General features: G+C 35.6%; 1 protein-coding gene across 1 annotated transcript in view; it reads right to left on the reverse strand.

The window, feature by feature from the left end:
* The window catches only part of zetaCOP (COPI coat complex subunit zeta), a 130,233-nt gene that overhangs the window by 94,615 nt on the left and 12,299 nt on the right, over nt 1–23,319 (reverse strand). The window contains exon 2 of the mRNA XM_090392628.1: nt 12,738–12,806. Within this exon, the coding sequence (XP_090248754.1) occupies nt 12,738–12,806 (69 nt within the window). The remainder of the gene's footprint in view (nt 1–12,737; nt 12,807–23,319) is intronic.

Consider the following 23,319-nt stretch of genomic DNA (forward strand, 5'->3'; position numbering starts at 1 on the left):
CATGACCTTTCTTCCCACATATTCATCCTCCTCCCTCCTCATCACATGACCAAACCATTTCAACCTTGCCTCCTCTTTGTTCCCAAGTTTGTTACTTTCACCGTCCCCCCCCCACACACACACACAGTCATTTCTCAGACAATCCTTTCTGGTCACGCCACACATCCACCTAAGCATTCTCTGCTACCTCCATCCTCCTGACGTTATTTTGCCTCAGGGCCACAGTTTCCATAGCACATGTCAGCTGGTTCTCACTGCTGTCCTATAGATTTTGCCTTTTAGATTGATCGGTACCCTCTTATCGCATAGCACTCCAGTCATCTCTCTCTCCGGTTCCTCCATCCCACTTCCTTCTCAGCCTCTCTATCCTCTTCCACTGTTGAACCTAAGTATTTAAATTCCCTAACCTTCCTGATGACATTTCCTTCCAGTCTCCTGGCTGCCATCCACTTTGCAACACATATACTCTGTCTTTCCAGTTTAGCAGTCACTTCTTCTCTTGATTCTGCACACAGCATGATGTCATCTGCATATAACACTGTCCACACCTGCACCAACCTGACATTTTTCCGGTACCTTCTTCTCCCTCAGACAGACTTCTTGCCTTGACACTTTATTGTACGCTTTCTCCAGATCAATAAACATCAGATGTAGCTCCTGTTGTTTCTCTTAAAACTTTTCCATCATCTGCTGTAACCCAAAGATAGCATCTGTCGTTGATCAACCAGGCATGAAGCCAAATTCTTCCTCTGCAATCTCCACCTACTTCCTCAATCTTCCATTAAGAGACCTTTCTAGGATTTCCATTGTGTGGGACATCAACTTTATTCCTCTGTAATTCTTACAGTCTTGTGCATCCCCTTGTAGATGGGGAACAAGGGTACTTTCCCTCCACTCCTTGGGTATATTTTCCTGTTGGCAAACTTTAATGAATAGGTCCCACAGTAGGTCAATTCCCTCTTCCTCCAGTGCCTTCCATGTCTCCACTGGAATCCTATATCACCCATCAATTTTCCATTCTTCATCCTCTTCATGGCTTCCTTCACTTCCACTCTACTGATGTTCTGTACAATCCCCCTCCTAAGGCTGCCCATCTTCTCTGTGAGTCCTCGCATCTTCCTCATTCAAAAGTCTTACAAAGTATGTTCTCCATCTGTTTCTTATATCCACATCCCTCCTTAATACACTTCCTCGAGTCTTTGATCTGCCTCACATGCAAGATGTCCTTTGATGCCTTATTTCTACATTTTGCCAATCGATAAATTTTTCTCTATCCTTCCTTTGTTTCTAATTGATCATAAAGATCTTGATATGCCATGGCCTTCGCCTGCGCAACAACTCTCTTGGCTTCTCGCTTTCTCTCTGTCTACTTCCACTCTTGACTCGTCCTACATCTGCATTGCCTTCCTCTTAGCCGTCACTTCTTGTACATTATTATTATTCCACCACCAACCCTCCTGCTCTCTAATCTTTCCAGATGTTTCACCAAGCACATTGATTGCACAGTTCAGAATTTTTTTTAAATTATGTCTCCACCAATCTTGTACACTTTCTAGTCCATCCGAAATCCTCTCTAATCTCCTTAAAACGGTTCCTCACACTCTTCTTTTAAGCGAAACCCTCTTAACTGTCTTCATCCCATGACTTCCAAAGGTTCTTATCTTTGACCTTATTTTAAAGTATGCACACAGCAGCTGGTGTTGCTGTGCCACTTGTAAGGTAATCCCAACAGATTGTTGCTTCCTTAAGATGTTTTCTTCTAATCAAAATGTAGTCAATTATACGAAAAAAAAATAAAAATTATCAACAGTCAAACCAACAGAGGTAACAAAGAAAGGAGAGAATTGCTCATTAAATCTTGAATGTAAGACTCAAAATCACTATACTTCAGTGGTCAACCATAACCAAATACACATTAAGCAATCAGGTACTTATAATTATTTATATACAGTACTGTTTGAAACAGTCCAGAGTGAGTTTTCATCTGTCAATATTTGTCATTTTTGAAAGTACTATTATAATGTCTGTGACAAATTTGAGATACTGAAAGGACTACTGAATGGTGACATTTCTGTAAAGAACAAGTATATCAAAAAGTTCCAAGTATAGTTTTTGAAGCTTTGAGTCATTTTTGGCTTACGTACATACCATGCAGTTCTGTTTTATCTATGCTAAAGACTTAATGGAGTAAAATAGCATGAGAAAGGATTAGAAGTATTATTTAATTCTTCACATATTTCATTTCAGTCACATTGTATGTTGTACTTCAGGAAGTACAATATGTAACACAAAAAAGGGCAATACAAAACATCTGGACAAAAGACTCTCTTCAGAAGGATTTTAATAATGGTATCACCATCCCTATGTCTGTGGCACATCAGAAAAACCAGTCAAAATTTTAAAGAAATGCACCCTCTGTATAGCTTTCAAGAAGCACTTGAAACTAGCTACCCTTATCTGTTTAACTTCACTCCTCTATTAGTTCCTGATGTATACAGCATTCCCTGTTCTTCCAGGTGCACCAACTATGGACAGACAGGAAGATCAGCTACTGTTCACATAGAATATAAAAAATACATCTGCAATCATGACTATGGTCATCTGGATCTTGAAGACCATGCTTTAGATGTTACTCATAAAACCAACTGGAAAAGCTGCTAGAAAGTTAAGCAGAGAAAAAAAAAAAATCTACAGCTGTTCTCAGAAATCAGCCTAATCTGAATAACTATGGATGCATAAAACTTCCCAAAATATGGGAAACATTAATGATTCAAGATCAAAGTTGACAATTATCAAGGCCTCAAATAGGTGCCTTCTGTCCTTTTGTTTCACTTAGTTTTGTGTTGACTCCAGGGTGCTACAGTTTTATATTGTACTCCCTGAAGTCTCTAACTAATATGAAATATTGGTAGTGTCTTCTGCCTAATTATCCCAAACCTCACAAGATTTCTGATTCATAATCATCACTTTTCTTATTATCAAAAACTTATAAATTATCTGAAGTGATTGCTTTGTACCTTTAATGTGATGAATCACCTTTTGGGAAGAAAAACAAAGCCCAGCTATGTTGCATGGTTATTCCAATATTTTATTTTATTTTTTATTTTTTTTTGGGGGGGGGGATATATATTTTTATGGCTACTACCGACACATACTATAGTACTGTTAAATTTCTCTTTTTTTTTTACTTACTTTAAATTCTTACCTTGTGAGTGTGTTTGTTGTGGTTTTAATTTGTTATTGTTAAAACTTACGATTGTTATCTTTAGTGAATATCCCTATTACTTGATATAATTTCTCGTGCCTGCTTTCACCCTTTCTGCTCTGTGGCCACTACTTAAATTGCTCACGTGTGCAAAACTTGGTGGACAAAGAAATTGCCCACGGCTAGAGCCAAATTTCTTTGATACAAATCTGGAATTAACTCTTGTGTCAGAATATAGAAAAATTTGTTTGTTAAAGCTGTGCAATCCAAGTTCTTAGACAGGAGAATCTTCCTTGTCAGGGAGTTAACACTCAGAATGACATGCTATTCGATAATCAAACAATTAAAATTTCAAATTACAAAAAAAATTTGTATATCTTTACTCTTACTGCAGTTGTAGCTATCCCCACTAATTAACTTGCACTGGTTCTAATTTTATGAGTGGCGCATTGAGTTCACAGATCAGGCAATTTGTTAGATAAGAAAAAGAAAGGTTTATTCATTACTCTAATACGATAGACAAATATTAAGATCACTTAACAAGACTGAATCTCTCCTACAAAATTGAATATGATTAACCAGACATAACCTTGTTATGTCTGGTTAATCATATTCAATTAACCATATTGTCTCATATTGTTAATGTCTTAGTCATAAACAATATGAGACAATACCTACTACCAGTTAAATTTCTGACTTGATCCTATTCAACTAACATTCTTACACAAGCATTTTGTTATTCTAGATTCAAGAACTATCAGGCTATAACATACTTTAGCAATTCGATACCACACTGTACATGAATTCTCACTCAGAGCTAAGACAATCTACCAGTTGATTAGATACTAAAGTCCTGGTTCAGTTTTGCAAGTCCAATCATTGAGCATATCCGCACAATATAGCACATTAACTGTTTCTTGCATACAAAGGAATTGAAAAGTCTCTACATTACTGAGTATCGGAGGATCTCTCTTGCCTTTTCTCTCGATCTTCCGAAAAATTCACACAGCTTGTTACCCTCTCTTATGGTCAGTTGTCTTCAGATAGGACAAACTAGTGATTACGATCATGAATCACCCTTTTTGATGTGGGCAAAGCTGCTGTGCTGGGTTCGGTCAACGTGGTTCTGCATGTTGATCGGTTTGTGCTGGTCTCCGTTGTACTGATGATTATGCCTGCACTGGATTGCTATCTGGCCGCATGGCTGCCACTGGACATCGTTCTTTTCGACCGCTCTCAAGCAACTTCTCCGGGAACGACTGGAACAGGAATTCTGAACAAAAAAGGAGTTTTTTGTTCGGAATTGGCGTTGCCAAGCTCTATATATCCTTGCTGAGCTGTTCTCCCTCTTACGTCACTTTTCCAGCCAGCACCTAAAAATTCTTGCACTCTGTACCGTTCTCCACGCGCACAACTTGGACCTTGCATACGTGACTGCTTGGGTCATTTCTTTAAGCCGATTATCTCGTTGTACACTTAGATCTAACTTTCTCATATTAACATAACTTTCACTAAATTCCAACCCTTATCGGTTTTACAAGGACACTCAACAATATAATACATAGGAGAATTTACAATTAAATGATTATTTCATTATTTCTGTCAACAATTTCACTTATACCTATATACAAGCATTTTCTCCGGGAATTTTTTGTTTTTACTTGTTAAATCTGAATGAAATATTTTACAATATAATAAGCCCTTCATTCAAGATTTAACAGTACATCAGTATTATAGCTGTACAACAATGGACTGGCTAGGGAATGTTTTTTTTTTGTTTTTTTAGCATTTTGCTTTTTGTATTTACTTTTCATTGTAATTTTTATTATTTTAACCTGGTCTGGAAATACTGATCTAGAGACCAAACATGGAAACCACTCAACCACTTCAGGCCTCCAATAAACAGTGCCGTGGTCCCACATCAGATGATGAAATTCACTCTCACCTAAAACCAATTACAAATATCCATGCCATTGTGAGTTTCGAATCCACAGCTCATTGGTGGGAGAAGATATGCTATCTAGTCGGTTGTTAACAACATGATATTCTAATTAGAGTTTATTTTTTGAATGGTTCACAAGAGAAGTAATTAATTACGTATTTCACTTTGGTAGCATGCATCCTTTGAAGGAGGAAGGAGGACTTCTCAGAACAGTAATAGAAGGTAAAGTTCCTGGAAAAAGAGGCAGGGGTAGACCATCAATGAGATGGATGGATGGCGTGTGTGGAGTGACTGATCTTCAGAGAGTTGAGGCTGACAGAAAAGCAAACAACAGGACTACATGGCGAGGCCTGGTGTGGAACATCATCAAGCATCGGAGTGACCATACGGCATCTGTAGATGCCCAGTGAACATAGAGAGAGAGCATGCATCTATATATCTATTTTTTTTCCCCCAATAAAGATGACTAAATATAAAATTTTACAGCGAGGAAAAGTAAAGAAAAGTAATACAGCTGCAGATGGCAATTTAGTTTATGCTGATTTGCAAAATGATAGGATTTATGCAATTTTATTATCATTTTCTTTAATATAATTACTCAAAAGTGCACCTATGATCTTAAACTAACTCTCTGAAAACAATAGCAGCATACAACGTCTTTACTATGCAGGAAAAGTGCAATGATTTTCAAAATACACGTATTCAATAAGTGAAACACTTCACCTTCTGAATAGGATCACACAAAAAAAATATCATACCTGGATGGGTTAGGGGTTTAAATGCACAGAACAGAAAAATAGTTAATGGTTAAAAGAATAAATTTTCTTAAATATTGTGTCCTTTCTCCCTAACTATTCTTAAATAGTTTATTCTCCCTAATAACTATTTTAATTATAAATAGAATAGTTAATCGGAATAATAGGAATATGTTAATAGGGTAACTGTGAATATTAGTTAGAAATAACTATTAAATATGGTGTTCTTTCTCCCTAACCACCCTATCCCATATTGTAAAAATTAATATTCATCTCCAGAGCCTGTAGTAAGAAAGAATATTAATAACTTTATGTAGAATAAAAAAGCCAAATATAATCAAAATAATAAATAATACATAATTTTTTTTTTCATATATGGGAATGACATGACAATGGGAGTTCAAATTTTCTTGCAAAGAATTTTTCCACAATATTTTCTTGAGATGAAAAGTCTGCACAATTAATTTTCCCATGATGAATTGTCCGGACACAGGTTCAGACACATTAAACTTCTTCCTCCTCCTCCATCTCAACAGCCAGCATCACAGAATCCAATTCACTATAGAAAAATTGCTGGCCTGGTTGGCCAAGTGGTTAGCATATCTAGTCTCCAGCCAAAAGGCGATGAGTTTGAATCCCACCATGGGTAGGGATGTTGGTGACTGTCTGTGAAAATACTAGTGGTGGTGGCCGGTAGATGGTGTTGGAGTTGTTGCGGTTCATTGTAGTTGGTGGAGAGAGAGAGAGAGTTGTAGAGCAAGTGCCCTCCCTTGATGAGTCTATGGACTCCTTGAAGGTGTCACGTAATAAATTAAAAAAAAAGAAAAAATAAATAACAGCCTGCCTTTTCTAGATATTCTAATATTATATAGTACCTAAAATGATATTGTACAGGATACTGGCATCCAGTCTATGATACAGGAAATCATACACAGGATACCAGCATTGTGGATACAAATTCTGCAATGCTACTTCTGTGTTCTCTTATTTCCTCCTTCCAAAAAGCTACACATTTACCAATGTCCATTAATGTTCTTTTCACTTTTGCACATACTCAGAAATACAGCAACTTTTTACTTCAGTCCACTACTGTGCACAGCCAACACTGATAATAGCGCAGTTTTTGAAATGGTGATCCAGTTCCACTTCACATTTCAGGAAAGTTATTTAATTATAATTTCAAATGAAACAAGAATTTAGAATTTGTAGAATTTCTTTCATTCCATGTTTTAACAGTGAGATAAGTATATTTATGCTTGCAATGTGAATTACAGCAGCAACAATATGACATGATCAATAAATAATAATGAATTTCTTAGTCTTACAGTGGCTGCACTGCATAGTTCTAAAGGCCTGGACAGAGGGACGAATTCTGGATGATTACAGTGGGGCTCTCATAGTACCCATATATAAAAAAAGGAAATAAAACTGAATGTGAGAATTACAGAGATATTTCTCTACTAAGTGTTCCTGGTAAGATTTACATAAGTATACTTGCGTAAATCTTGAAAAACGGTTGAGAAGGATTGCAGAAGAAAAGCTTCGTGAAGAACAAGCTGGTTTCAGGCTGTCAGGATCAGATTTTCATTATAACAAATAGTTGAGAAATCATGGGGAATATAACAAAAGATATATATTTAAGATATGTATTTGGAAAAAGCATATGACAGGGTGCAAAGAAAGTAGCCATTCAAAATGCAACAGTCGTATTTTGTCGATGGGGCATTATATCAGGCAATACTTAGTCTTTGTTTGAGTTGTAAGGCAGCAGTTAGAATTGAAGGAAGTACAGGAAGATGGTTTTTAATGTTAAATCTGGTGTCAGACAAGAACGTACATTATCCTCTCTGTTATTCATTATCTATATGGATCACATTATGAAGGAAAGTGGTATTAAACATGATATGAAAATTGGAGATGTTAATGCCAGCTCTTTGCTTTATGCAGACGATGTTATAGTTCTAAATAAATCCGCTACAAGTCTGAAAGATTCCCTTGACTAAACCGAATAACTGTTGTAATAAATATGATATGAAAATCAGCAATAACAAGACAAAGACAATGAAAATAGGCAGAAGTAAATTAGAAATATCAACTGCATTGTGAATGGAGAACCTATAAAGCATTTCAGCTACTTTGGCACAATTTTTAGTGAAGATGGTAAATTAAATATGGAAATAGACAACAGAATCAACAAAGCTGGTATGGTAGGATATCAACTGAATAAATTTATATGGAATAAGAGAGAAATTAGTCAAAACACTAAATTAGCTGTATACAAGACCGTGTTCAAACCAATTTTAACTTATGAATCTGAGAGCTGGGTCAGAAGTAAAACACTTGACCAAAGACTAGAGACTGTAGATATGAGAGTCCTGAGAAAGATTAGATGTATGAACAGATGGCAATATCATTAAAAACAAGGATGTTAAGAGAGAACTTGACATAGTCAGCATCCAGAAATGTGTTAACAGAGCTAATCTCAGGTGGTATGGTCACTTAAACAGAATGGGCGAGGAAAAATTAGCAAAACAAGTGTTCTCTGCCAGGTTGGCAGCAAAACGACCCAGAGGAAGACCAAGATAGAGGTGGATTGATATGGTAAAAATTGCCTTAGAAGATAGAAATATAAGATCTCATAATGTTGGAATCTTGACAGGTAACAGACTGATCTGGAGGAATATTGTAGATAGGAAGTTAGTAATGATGTAAATTTCACATGTAGTACTATTATATCCTGTACACCCCCCTTGAGGGTACATGGCAAGAATTTAATGATGAATTTCTTAGTTAAAACTGTCTTGATACAAACAGCACCAACATTTCAACATCAGTTCATAGAAAAATTATAATTATCTCTAATAGCTAATTTAAATTAATTTATTTTATATCTAAGCAAAATTTCAGAAGCCAAAATTAAAATAGCAATTCAAAACATGAATTTTAAAAAGTAATTTTAATGTCATTTGCTCATGACATTAAACAAAAATTGTAAAAAAATAAAAAAACTTTTAACGATTTAACGATACAACATTTAAAGTTAAATGTTGTTTCTATAATTATTATTACCTGACATCTCCAGGGAGTCCAAAGACTTATCGAGGGAGGGTATCTACTCTACAACTCTGTCTCCACCACTCAATTCACCAACTACACAATGCCATCTACTGCTGACCATCACCACCACTAGTATTTTCACAGACAATCAGAAATATCCATGCCCACACGGGATTCGAACCTGCAGCTTTCTGGCTGGAGAGTGGATACGTTAACCACTCGGCCAACCAGGCCAAGTGGTTAGCGTATCAGCATTTTTATTTTAATTCAATTAATTTCAATTGAATTAAATATGTAGACTAAGGCATGATTCTTAACTACACATGTGATCGACCTAAATTAAAAGATTCAATCTAAAGGATGTGGCATACAAAGCACATGTAATAAATCAACAAAGAAGAGTGGCTGAAATCTTACACATGCACCATGGTTAATTTTATAAAAATTGTAACAAATTTAGGCTGAGAGTCACGAGCTTGCTTGTTTCTTCAATGTTTGGCTGTGTTAAATGATGATGTGACCACAAAATCTAACTATGGATAAAACTTCAGTTTTATTCTCAGACTATGCTAAAGCTAGTTTTGTTTTGTTGTTTTACAACAAAATGTCGTAAAACAACACGATCATCAGCAAATCTAACTTTGAAAGAGCAAAGAGTAGAAAATAACACCTTGCATAAGTGGAATCCATGTCTTCAATCCTTTGTTATTGGGTGACTGGTTTTCTCTCATAATACAACAGCAAAATATAATGTAAAGTAATATATGTAATAAATTATTATGTACATGATTAATATAAAAATAACCTCTCAGAAATATATTAGAAATAATATAATGACAAAAACTACAATGCAAAGAGAAATATGAGATTAAACAGCAGGTTTAATCATTTCAATGTTTCATGTCTGTTACAAAGACACCTTCAGGCAGTGGCATAGCTGGGGGGGAGGGGTCCACCCTGTGCGGCACTTTGAACTTTTGCAGTTAATTCTAAAATACAGTCTCGAGAACTCATTTCCAAATATCTTAATACTACTGCGAATTTTCCTCACAATTGCTGTAAGTGTTGCTAGTTGTGAGAGGAGTTTTTCTAAATAGAATAGATTAAGAATTACCTAGGTTACTATGAAATAGACTTCGCCATTGTCATCGACCATTTTGCTAACAGAAAAGCAAGGAAAATAACATTTTAGAATGTTGAAGTTAAAGTTTTAGTTCAAAAATAAACATAGTGTTTTAATTTATTTCCCTACACATCGTTTTGCCTTTTTGTAGTATTTTTGGTGTGTGTTGAGAGGGGCGGCAAAAGCTCTAAGCTCTAGCTACACGCCACTGGATTGACTAACTGGAGATCGGGATTCGGTCGAAAAAAGGCTTAGAAAAAGTTCCCCCCAGTCAACCACTAGACTTGAACGTAAGTCGATCTTTGGGCTGCCTGGCGCTGAGGATGGTAGCTTCACGTCCACTGAGTTACACACCTCCATTAAATCTGATATCTTAATTATGTAAACACTGACATAATTATGTAAACAATTATGACAATTAATGCCTAATTATATCATAATTAGGCATTAATTTGTACCTGAGGATATTAAAAAAAAGTCCTTCTTTCATGTCCTGATATTCTTGGAAAGAAACTTTTGCACTAGATATGTGGAGGAATGTTGTTCGTTTCAAGGCTTAGAAAAATGAACAGGTGCAAAAGTGGAAACTAGCATTGAAGGTTTATCTTCGCGCTAGCTCTTTATTAGGTTTGAAAGTTTTCAAGTTTTGAAAAGAAAATTGAATGATTAAATTTTCTCTAATTTAATCCTAAAGAAAATAAAAATTTCAAAATATGTAATTAGAAGCAGTGCACCTAGCAGTAGGGTTTAAAAATAGTATTTACATTTGTCATGCATTGCATCATTTGAATCATGGCACATGTTTAGTAAGGAAGCGGTAAAGAATTCCGTGATTGTAGGTGCTTCACTAGTTTTTTTTTATTGGGTTTTTTCAGTTAAACTTAGAAGAGCTCGTAAAAGGTGAAGTAGCAGAATATATATTTATTACACTATATAAAATTGAAATAAAATTGGATTGATGAATTATTATCAGTATGCTGAGCACAACTCTGTGTTGAAAACGCTATGCAAGAATCTGAAGTCTTTGTTTTTCATTTAGACGGAAGTAAGTGAGGCTGATTAATATCGCTTGTTGCATTCGAATATTGTACGAACTGCCATATCGCATTTATTTTTTCATTATGTGTCACCATATTTATGGCATCCGAATGACATTTGTAAGAACGACTGAACTGTGGCTTTCATTTGAAAAAGACCAGTTAGTTTTTGTCATTATGAGTGGACTCAGTGGAGTAGTTGTCGGAAGGGGGGGGGGGGTCATCCCCGGGAGGCACTTTGAACTTTACCCTATACGTCTTGACTTTTTGTAGTATTTTTGGTGTGTATTGAGAGGGGCGGCAAACTCGGGGATCACCCTGGCTGACAAAAGCTCTAACAATGCCACTGCCTTCAGGAATACGTTAAAATTATAACACACGCAAAAAACAATAAGTGGAAGAAATATAATTAGTCTGTATAAAGACTTCAGTCTTTATACAGACTAATGAAGGGGGGGGGGAACCTTCATGGATGCTGTTGGCTAGCCTTAGCTGCTGGGTGAGAGGTCTAAGAATTAAAGTTTGAAACTGAAATAATTAAACCTGCTGTTTAATTATTTGTCTTTGAGGTGTAGTTATTCCATTAAATTGTATTATGAGTGTAAACCAGTACCTCAGCATAAATAAACATTTAGCCAGTTTTTCTCTCTCTCTCTCTCTCTAGTCATTTGTGTGTAATGGTAAATAGCTTTCTCTATCAACTGAGAAGCACCTTACGGGTCTTTCTGTCACCTACCTTCTTTCTCCATTATTATTATTTTTTTTAAATATCAAACCCATACGTGAAAATGGCTGGAAAACCTATAGCACAGCACATGACCCATTTAGATACTAATTCAAAAAATCATAAATCTTCCTGACCTTAGAATACTACTAACATTTAGGGGTAGTGACCCCAAAAAACTTTCCTAAAAATTCTTGACAATGTCCAAATGAGAGAAGTTCAGCTAAGCTAATCAACAGTCTTCTCTCTCTGAGACACAATCCAATCACTATCTCAACTAATGGTCTGTTTCTGTTAATAATCTACTGAAAATTACATCCATCATTTTCCCTATTTCTACTAAGCCTGCAAAATAACAAACAGAATGCTCTTTCAATCATTCTACCTCTTCCAAACTAGAAGAGCCTTTCTTATGAAATAATCCTAATTACATCTTGAACTGTTCAAAAGAACATTATCAGATTCCTCCCTATTTAAGAGGTCCATACATGGCACTAATTTGTTAGAAGTTCTGACACTAACAGTTCGTTAGTGTCAGAACTTCTAACAAATGTTAGAACATTTGTTTGACAGTTCCCCACTTCAGAAGTGGGGAACTGTCAAACAAATTATAGTAATTTGATTTAGTTTGAACAAATTTATAGTATGCAAAACTAGTAGAATAATAATAAATCCAAGTGGGAAAATACTGTATAATTTCACTAAAACAAATGACAATATTTACATAACTTTACATAAGCCAATGTTGTTGCTACTTCACACTAGCAGAAATACAACAGCACAAAATAAATGTTTATGTATTTTAAAATGAATCAATAATAAATGTATATAATAATCTGCTAATGGATCAATCAAGCAACACACAAATAATACACAAAAACTGCAACAACTTACTTTGGATAAAATTCTATTCCCATCATTGTCCATAATAAGAATAACTTTTATAGCATATAGTGAGGGTTCCTAACAGAAAACAAAATAACTTAAAATTATAAAAGATCAGAGTAGCAATATTTATTTTAAAAAATATCTTAAGAGATAATCAAAAGCAGCATTTCATTTTTTTAGGTCATGGCATAATTCACTGAATACCAAATAAGTAAAACAATGTACACTTCAGTTCTTCCTACATTTTATATATATATATATATATAAACTAAAGTGTCCATTTGGAAAAGTGAAATATTATAAATCAAAATAGAGCACATTCAAGAAAACTATTTTATAATTTAATTTCTAATAATACAAGTTTTTGTTTTAAACAGCAAAAATGCAAGAATAAAATGAAATAATTTGTACCATGTAAAAAAATCCATATATACATGAATCAATATATAGATTATGCAAAAAGAATGATGAAGGATTTGTGGATCTGTATTTGATGGAAAGAAGGATTTCTATAACACTGAACAGACTGCATCTAAGCCAGTAAGACAAAATATGTTCTCTGAGGGAGGATGTAAAGGAGTTGATAGAAGGGGCAAAATTGAAGAGCGAGAAGGTGAAGATCAAGTCGTTTACCAAGCTATGATAGCGAACTGAGGAGGATATTGAGAGCCAATGAGTCCATACATAGATTATTCAAAAGGAATGATGTACAATTTGTGCATCTGTAGTCTCTGTTTGATGGAAAGAATGATTTATACAATGCTGATGGACTGCATTTAAATGATTTTGGTGTTACGTGTCTAGAGAGAGCTTTATCACCGAGCATGCTGAAGTGCAATTCAGGTAAACTTAAGTAATTAGAGAGGAAGCAAGAGAGTTTGCGTGAAAGCACCTATGAAGCGAGTGAGTGTGAGAATGACCAAGCAAGGAATCTAGTCTCTTAAGCAAAAATATTGATTAGGGTAGTCAATTCGGAAAGTAAAGATTGGGGGGAGGGAGACTAAAGGAATGTTGCAGTTTCTATGTGCTAATGCCAGATGTATTAGGAACAAGAGGAAGGAGTTTTTGGCATTGGTTAGTGCAACCTCGCCAAAAGTTATAGGCATTAGCGAGACTTGGCTAACAGCAGATGTAGTTACGGGGATTGAATGCAAAGGGTTTAGTATTGTGGAGAAAGAAGTACTGCTGATGATAGCAGATAAATTGCAGCCAAAAAGAATAGGAGACAGGAGGGAGGGTAGCTGTTCATTTGAAGCAATCTGGTGTGCGATTAAGGCCAGTAAGATAAAATATGCAGTTAGTTGTTGCTATAGACCAGGCAGTTCGAACAGATGATCTGGAAGATATGCATCGCCAAATTAGTACAATGAGTACAGGTCAAGTGATTATTATGGGGACTTCAACTATGGAGATATAGACTGGGAGGAAGAAAGATCGCATAGCAGGAAGGAAATAGAATTTATACACCTGCTAAGAGATAATTACTAAAGGCAGCATGTGATGGAAATGATTAGGGATGGGAGAGTATTGGACCTGGTCATAGGATCAGAAGAGCTATCCATAACCAAGGTAACAACATTACCTCCAATTGGCAAAAGCAACCAGGCAGTCTTGACTTGGGAGATTGTAAAACATAAGGAATATTCTATCAAGAAGGGGCATTTGTGGAACTACAAGGTGTAATATTATTAGGTTTTCTATCTTACCATCTGCTGCGCCATTGTAACATTATGTGTTTTTTTTCCTATCTTATCTGCTGCACCATTGTAATATTAAATGGTTTTCTATCTTACCGTCTGTGCCATTGTAATATTATGAGTTTTCTTTATTTATCTTCTCTATTTGTTGTATAATATTGCTTTCTTTATCCTTGGCTTCTATATTTTTATTCGTTATCTTTTTTTCTTTCATGTACTCAGTTAATCTTATTTTCCTTTCTCTACTTTCAGTATTCTTTCCCTATGCCGGAGATCTCTAGAAATTTATTTAATTATTACTAGCTACGCCACTAAAGTTCTCCAAATGGCATAAGAAATTATTTATACTTCCAGTAAAGTTCCTCCTCTATAATTATATACAGTCGTGGCTAACTCTTAACTCAAAATTCGTACCAAATTCCAATCTACCCCGCTCACAGGATCGGTTTTTTTTTTTTTTAAGAACAGTGCAGTTGCGAAAAAGATCAGACTTTTAAATATAACAAACATGTTTATTTATACTAAAACAGTAATACATGGTGTGCACTAAAAGGATGCTACTTTCCTTTCCTCTCTAAGCTAAGCACACAAAAAAAACATCATATAGGACAAATTCTTAGGCATGCAACAAATACCAATGACATAAATTATTAAACAATTAAATTAGATAACTATTACCTATCAGCCCATTTATAGTTTAGGAATTTCCATGCTTTTGATTAATTATAATCTCCAATTCCAACCTTCACATAACATTATATTTCTTAATTCTATAATCTTGTCAGTTCTTCTGAACCATTTCTTTACAATACAATGTAAGTTAAAATTTTCATTAATGTCTTACAATTACTTTAAAACAGATTCTCTATAGCAGTTCTATGAATTCAGTCTTTCTAAACTGTCCTTCACATCATAAATAAAAAAAGGTTTTGCAACAAAATTCAACTCGCATGACTCCTCCATAGGTACAATGCACTTAGCCGTATTTCCTTCACAGACATATTCTGGATCCATCTCTATGCTAGGGCTTGATCTATCACTTTAGATGTTTCATGGACACCGTGTTCTCCTCTGGAATTTCTCGCGAGGCTGGAGCGCGATCTTCCGGCGTTGTAGGCACTCAGACGTAAGATCTGACGGTAAAGGCTTTGTTATCCTGGTCCTGGGCTGCTATTCGCTCTGTAAGGTTTCGCCTCCGGTTACCCTCCACGACTTCATCCGGAATCTGATGTAGTCCATGGATCAACTCCCTCCTTTTTCTCCTGGAGTCAAATCTGCCGATGCTCAATAGTCGATTCTATGATCCTTTTATTTTCTTCTCGTGGAACCCTGCGCGAAGGTTTTAGATCCCAGATATTCCCGTACAAACTTTGAATTAAGATCTGAGACCCCCGTACCTTTCACGTGCAATCTCTTATCCTTCTAGAAAGTGCAGACTTCTAGATCTCCCTGAAGTGTACGTTTAATCCCCTTTACAGCATAGCGTAACAGCTTCTGATGTATACCGCCCTCTTTTGCTATTGACCTTGAAGGTGGTATCAGACTGCTTTGGTTACAATAGGTTTCTTTTTCACCCAATGCTAAGTGATAACATCAAATACCTTTCCGAATTCTAAAGTATTGCCCCCTGAACTTCTATTTTAAGATATCTGTTTACTCCATTCTAGCATGTTTAATTCCTCTGGGTCTCTATAGATGAGCTTTGGTATTTACTTACATAGATAAATTCTAACATATTTCTGATCTCTAGGGCATTTTCCCTTGAACTACATATTCATATATCTTTTATTTACACAGTATCATGCTAATTTTTCTGGGCTGTTAGTATTATTTACATATAAAATTTACAAGTTTACTTTTTGTGAATTTTTGATGTGACTCCTATAAAAGTCGATGCAATAAAATTTTGGAAAAATTATGATGCTGCATCCAATTTTACAAAGGCAGGTGATTATAACATGCTTAGGAAAAAGCTTAAATCTGTACCATGGCATAAAATACTGCAGGATAAGGATGTTAGTAATACATGGGATATAGTCAAAGGTCATCTGAAGTTAAAGGTGACTAATAGTGTACCGCAACGTTCAATGTTGGGACCATTGCTGTTTAATTGGTACATAAATGATATAAGAAATAATCTGAAAGGAAATATTTAGTTGTTTGTTGATGATGCAAAATAGGTAAGGTAATACTTAATGAAGATGATATGGAGAGCTTGAAGGATGATTTCAATAGGCATAACAGTAGGAAAAGACAAAGACCAGGTCTTCACTGTTGAGCATTATGAAAACCAAGGGAAGAACTAAGCATTAAAAAAAGATAAGCTGTATTTTGGAAGCAAAGTAAAGTAATTTATTGCTCCCCCCCCCCACTGAGGGATGTGTCGAGATATAGTTTAGGACAAAGCTTGGGATATTTGAGCACTGCAAGGTTTGTCATATGAAAAGGATGAAGTGCGATTGTCAGTAAAACTGTGCATGGGATGTGAGGCCAGTCAGAGAAGATTATGTATATGAGAAAGGGGGGGGGGGGTTGGTGAAATAACATAACCTTGAGAAAAACACTGACATTAATAGGAAAATCTGAACACCCCACTACTGAATGCAATGAATGACCAGAAAGAACACTAGAAATCCAGTTACAAAGAAAAGTACACCATAAGGCAGATGCCAAACTTTTTGTTTCAATATTGGAATTCAATATTGTATAATAATAATAACAAACAAAAGTAAGTATAATAATAATAACAAACTATAAAAATGGAGAAACTCTCAACAAAACTTATTTGTAGAATTTTCACCAAGTTTCAAAGGCACCTTCAGTACAGAATTAAAGAATGGCAATCAAATAATAACAGAAAATCCTAAAAAGTGCCACCTTAGTAGCTAATGTAAGATAACTAAAACAGTCTATATTTTCCTAACTGGAAAAAATAAATAAATAATACACACACACATTTCTTAACTTTATATATGTATCTATATACACACAATAATATATCTATATATATTATCATGTGTATATAAATTTAGGAAAGAATAGCAGATTTAAAAAAATGCTATCTCCCATAAAGGGAATATGTGTAAGTATCAGATATATTCCAGTTAGGACAATATTTCAGTTAGGAGTAATATTTCACATACTTCTTTATAAAGACATTCTACAAGGAAATGATTTACATGAAGTTTATTTGTCTTGTTCCAGTGAACTATATGTAGTAGAGATAGCTCACTAAGCAAGTCCAGACTATTCAGGCTCATGATATTTAATATAAGACATGTTCTTCAAGACAAGAGTAGATTATTCAATTTGTCTAAAATAAGATAAACCACAAGAGCAAGAAATCTGATAAATGCCTGGAAAACTAAAAGGTGGAAGCTTATTTAGATGTGAGAAAGGTGGTTAATTTTCTGACGTGGCAAATGGCAACAAAAATGTTGAGTGGTTTTAAAATTTTTGCTATGCATTCAGAAATGCCTTACATATAAGAGATAGGAATGCAAGTAATTTCTTATGGTTTAGAAGAGGGAGAGATTCCATAACTGTTAAAAGTTTTTTTTTGTGATGAAGAAATCATTAAAACCATTTGATAAGAAAGTAAATTTAATATGTTGTAATTCTTTATATAAAAGTTATTCAAAAGAACACAAAGAATGAGCATAATGCAATAATGTTGTAATAATCCCAGTGATATGACTATATTTTGACTTTATCAATGGTGCCTGATAAAGGAACATTTAATAATATTCCTTTATCAGACAAATGAATACTCCAAGAACAATTTTCATCAGATATGTTCTACACTAGTTATTTCCCATTTCAAAACAACATTAACAGACTGAAGGAACAGATGTGGGCACCCTATTCCTCCAACCATAAAAGAGCCATTCTAAATTGCAAAAATGTCCTCCACATATTTCACCTACATAGTGGTACAGATATGTGGAGGACATTTTTGCAATTTAGAATGTTTCTTTCACTGAGTTGATGATCTCAACACAAAGGTCAAAGTACTGAGTTTACTAATAGAAGTTCATGTCTGAACAATTTGCTCACATTTTATAATAACGTTACAGCTGAACTGGAAATGAAGGGACTGGATTGGACTTGGTCCAACAATATGATAGTATTGGACTTTGCCAAGGCATTTACTATTGGCTTGCATAAGTGGGTGATTGATAAACAAGTATCAGAAAGTGGTATATGGGAGATGTGAATCTGGTATTCAGTCCTTGAACCACTGTTGTTTAATCTATACATTAATGATATCAGAAAGAGGCTGACAGGAGATCTTCAGGTGTTTGCTGAAAATGCAAAGACAGGCAGGGCAATCAGAGATGCTACTGACATACAGAATTTACAGGGTGATTTGAATAGGCTGGAAGTGTGGACACATAATAATGGCTATCAATTCAATGTTAGTAAATGTAAAGTTATGCACTTTAGTGTGAAACAATATCCAACAGCTTATTATGTTGGTTGGATTATGCTTGGAATAATTGATTAGGCTAAAGATCATGGGGTTGTGGATAGAAAGTTGAAGTTCAAAGGTCACAAACATTGCCAGAGGATGATTGCAATTTTGTTGAAATGAACATCATTGTTGACATCAGTGGAGTTGCATGCCCATTTAGGTTGGGTGTGCTGTCGTGTGGCTTATGCAACCTGCTATACAAAATTCACATCGATTTGACTGTATGATTGCATTGTTATTGATGTATGAAAGTTTTAAGAGTGCATAGAACATCAGCACTCATCTAATTGGTCTAATGCAATTCATTGTAGAATAACTTGAATACTTTAATTTATCAATTAATATAATTTTAAATATGGAAAGCATAAAGGTCAAACAAACAACAGCTATGCTTCACGCGCACCGTTTATGTGAGAAGCACAAAGGGTTTACACTTCATGATGAAATTAGATTATCATTGGCAAATACTAGAGTCAGACATGGATAATTTGAATTTTGCTACTATTTTTAAATACAGCCATATAATATGTACAGAAATCGGAAAAAGTAATCACTTGGGAAATTATTATTTATCCAGACTGAACAAAAGCAAAGCTGAAGTAACTTGTTTTACTTATTTATACACAAGTCCCAACTCCTTCAACTATAATCAATCTTACCATCTGCAAAAGTTCTGGCAGAAAATGGGACATTCAGGAGATCGGCAACACTTTCCCATTGTAAATATGAGCAAAAATGTTAGAAATTATTTATAGAAAATTACTTATCTATATCGATGTCCTAAACATGTCAGTTCACACTTCATGCACGCAAAACAGATGAAATTCAGAAAACAAAAATAGCAACTCGTGACAAATAACATTCAATTGGACTGGTTGACAATAACCAATCAGAACCATTGGTTTCTAGGTACTGTTGTCAGCACTCACCATACCTCGCCTTCTAGGCAGTTTAAAACCACTAGAACACTAAGAATTTAACCACAGAGCCATCTGTATATCTGATCAAAGGGATATGTATTTGTGATCGCATATCCTGGCTATTAATGTGATGAAATGTTTATGCGTCAAAAAGTGTCCTCTTCATGGAGCATAAATACATGTGACCTACGTTGCAATTTTTTCGACCGCGACCTCTGCAAGGTTAATGGAAATAAATGCAAAAATATAATATTGGCGATACTACTATTCGTGGATGTGCACCGCACACCCTGAATATTCATCCTTGATTGACATGCAAGTCATTTTGTCTCTTTACAAGGCCTTGATATGACTGCACCTGGACTACTGTGCAGATTCAGTTTCCTGAGTTCTAAAGGGATAAAGAAGCTGTAGTACGTTATTAGGTTGTAGTATGATATTATGAAGTTGTAGTATGATATTAGGATTATGTAATGTAGATTATGAAACAGATTAAGAGTATGTGGATTGCACACTGGAAGAAAGAAACGTGATATGATAGAGACCTATAAACTTTTGATATGGTTTTTATAATATATTAGCTGATAAAATATTCATTATATAGAAGGTGGGGAGAGGACAAATTGGCATCCATTGAAGTTAAGCTTTAATTAGTTGTAAGGGGTTTATTTGACCTTGGCCATCATTCAAGTTCGATTTCTGACAAAACCAATGATGGATTTTTGTTGAGATTGAGTAGCAGAGTTTTTTTGCTGACATTGTGGTGAATCAGCCATGTGCCAGTCGCCAGTGTGACCCCCATGTGACTACTTACGTGCATATTGTTTTGAGCGATTTTTTTTTTTTTTTTCAATTTTGCACTTTTATGCATATTTTCTTGTTCTAGTCACAATGATTACATTTGCTCGCACCACTGTGTAATACATCCAAGATCGATGGATCATAAAATAAGATCAAACTGAAAAATGTCTGAGCTTTTGTTGCAATGAGCATTCTTCAGTAAGATGCAATAATTGTATAGAAAATTAAGACTGAATAAAAATGTTAATAAGCAATATAAAATAAAATAATATTAATGATTTGTTTATTTCAATTTACTCAACATAATCAACCTTATAATAAATAAAAACATTTCATGAAAAATTAAAGTAATATAACTTTGGAGTCAAATAGGCCCCCATGCAACTAATTATGTAACAAAAAAAGATGTGGCTAATTAAGGATTAAATTTGTATGCAGTTAAGGGGGTGAGAGCTAGATTTTTCTCTCAGAGAACTGTGATTGGAACAGTTTACCTGTGGAAGTAGTGTTTGTGTGTGTGTGCAACTAGTGTGAATGAATTGAAGGAGAAGATATGACAGTTGGTGTGGATAATATATGGCCTCCCTCCATGGAGGTCTAATAATAATTTTACCAGAATGAATAGTAATCACCATGTAACATTACAAGAAAAGAACCTGGTTTATGGGATCCTAACAGATGCAATGACAGGGTGATTAATCCCATATATAGAGAATAACTGCTTGTATCCTCGGGCTGGTTTCATCTATCTTACAGGATTAAAAAAAAACACTGCCACCTCTACATGAGACTAACTCACCTTCATGTAAGAAAACTTTAAAACAAGGTTTTTTGCATCCTAGATTGGATTTAAACCCAGGTTTTCTTGCCTAAAAGGCATCATCATTACTGACTTAAGGAGAGATGACTCCTACCAACTCCAAATATTTGCCAAAATTTTTGATCAATCTTATGGTACTGTCAACAAAATCAGCTAAGTTAATCAGAATAACCAACCAAGTAAAACAGAACATACGAACAACACTGTTTGAAAAGAAGTCAAGGGATGCCCCCCCCCCTCCCCAAAAGTGCATCATACCATGTAACGAATCACATGTACAAGCAATATACAACAATTATGCAATATGAATGATGAAAGAAATCAGGGCCGGTCCGAGATTATCTGATACCCCTAGGCAAAGAAAATTTAGGCGCCCCATACATTGTCTCTCTCTATATATATATTATTATTATTCAGGCCTCCATGGAGTCAAAAGACTCATCGTGGGAGGTCCTTCCTAAGAACATAAAGTCTGTCAAGACTCATCGAGGGGAGGTCCCCCCCCCCCTAAGAAACACAAAGTCTATCATACCACTCCTTAAACTCATTGACCGTTCTCACTCTCACCACTCCAACAGGCAATGCATTCCACGGTTCAACCATCCTCCATGCAAAGAAACCACTCCTCACCCTCTTGCTCACAGTTTCCTTTTGTAACTTTCAGGGATGGCCTCTTGTCATCACTCCCTCTCGCTGTTCAACCAAGCGAAAGAACTCCCCAGTGTCAACCCTGTAACTACCTCTCAACAGTTTAAAAGTCTCAATCATATCACCTCTCCTTCTTCTATCCACCAAACTCTGCAGTCCACATTCCCTCAGCCGATCCTCATAACCAAAATTGTACAGTCCTGAAACCATCTTTGTCATCCATCTCTGCCCCCTTTCCACAGTTAATTTATCCCTTTCAAATCCTGGGGACCAAATCTGAGAACAATAGTCAAAGTGTGGTCTGATCAGAGACTTATACAACAGAATGATAACCCTTTTATCTCTGCAGGTCAGTGTCTTCATAATTGCAGCAATCCTCTGTGTTACCTTCACCACCTTTGCAATATGTCCCCTAAATTTCAGGTTTCTATCAATCATCAACCCCAGATCTCTCGTCTCCCCTACTTCCTCCAGTATAACTCCTCCCATAGAGTATGCAGCATCCCATCGATGTTTCCCAAACCTCAAGACCTTACATTTTGCTGCATTAAACTGATACCCCCATTCATATGCCCATCTATCTAGCTTATTCAAATCCTCTTGCAGGTCTACCACATCTGGACTATTACTAATAATCCTTCCCAGCTTCGCATCATCCGCAAACATCTGAATATCCTCTTGCAATCCACTGGCAATGTCATTGATATAAAGGTTAAACAATATAGGTCCTATTACTGAGCCCTGTGGGACCCCCCTTGTAACCTCTGCCTCCTTGAAACTGCTCCACCATACACAACTCTCTGATACCTATCAGACAGCCAATCCTGAATCCAGTTGACCAATCTGACATCCAGACCCATGTGCTGCAACTTAAATATCAGCTTATCATGTGGCACCCTGTCAAATGCCTTCGCTAAGCCTAAGAAAATTGCAGTATATGCCTCTCCCTCATCTAATGTTCTTGTAACTTTATTATAAAAGGCTAGCATATTGCTAAAACAAGGGCGCCCCTTCACAAATCCATGTTGACTCTCACAGATAACATTACCCTCATCTGCCCAATGCTGTATACGGTCCCTCACTACTTTCTCCAAGATCTTAACAACTACTGATGACACACAAACTGGCCTATAATTAGACACTTCCAGTCTGTTACCAACCTTATGCAATGGCACTATCTTACCTTCCTTCCATTCCCTGGGCACCTTTGCCGAAGCCAGACTTTCAT

The sequence above is a fragment of the Typopeltis vanoorti genome, chromosome 1 (genome assembly GCF_054136105.1).
Source record: "Typopeltis vanoorti isolate ZY-2024b chromosome 1, IOZ_Tvanoo_1.0, whole genome shotgun sequence".
Lineage (NCBI taxonomy): Eukaryota > Metazoa > Arthropoda > Arachnida > Uropygi > Thelyphonidae > Typopeltis > Typopeltis vanoorti.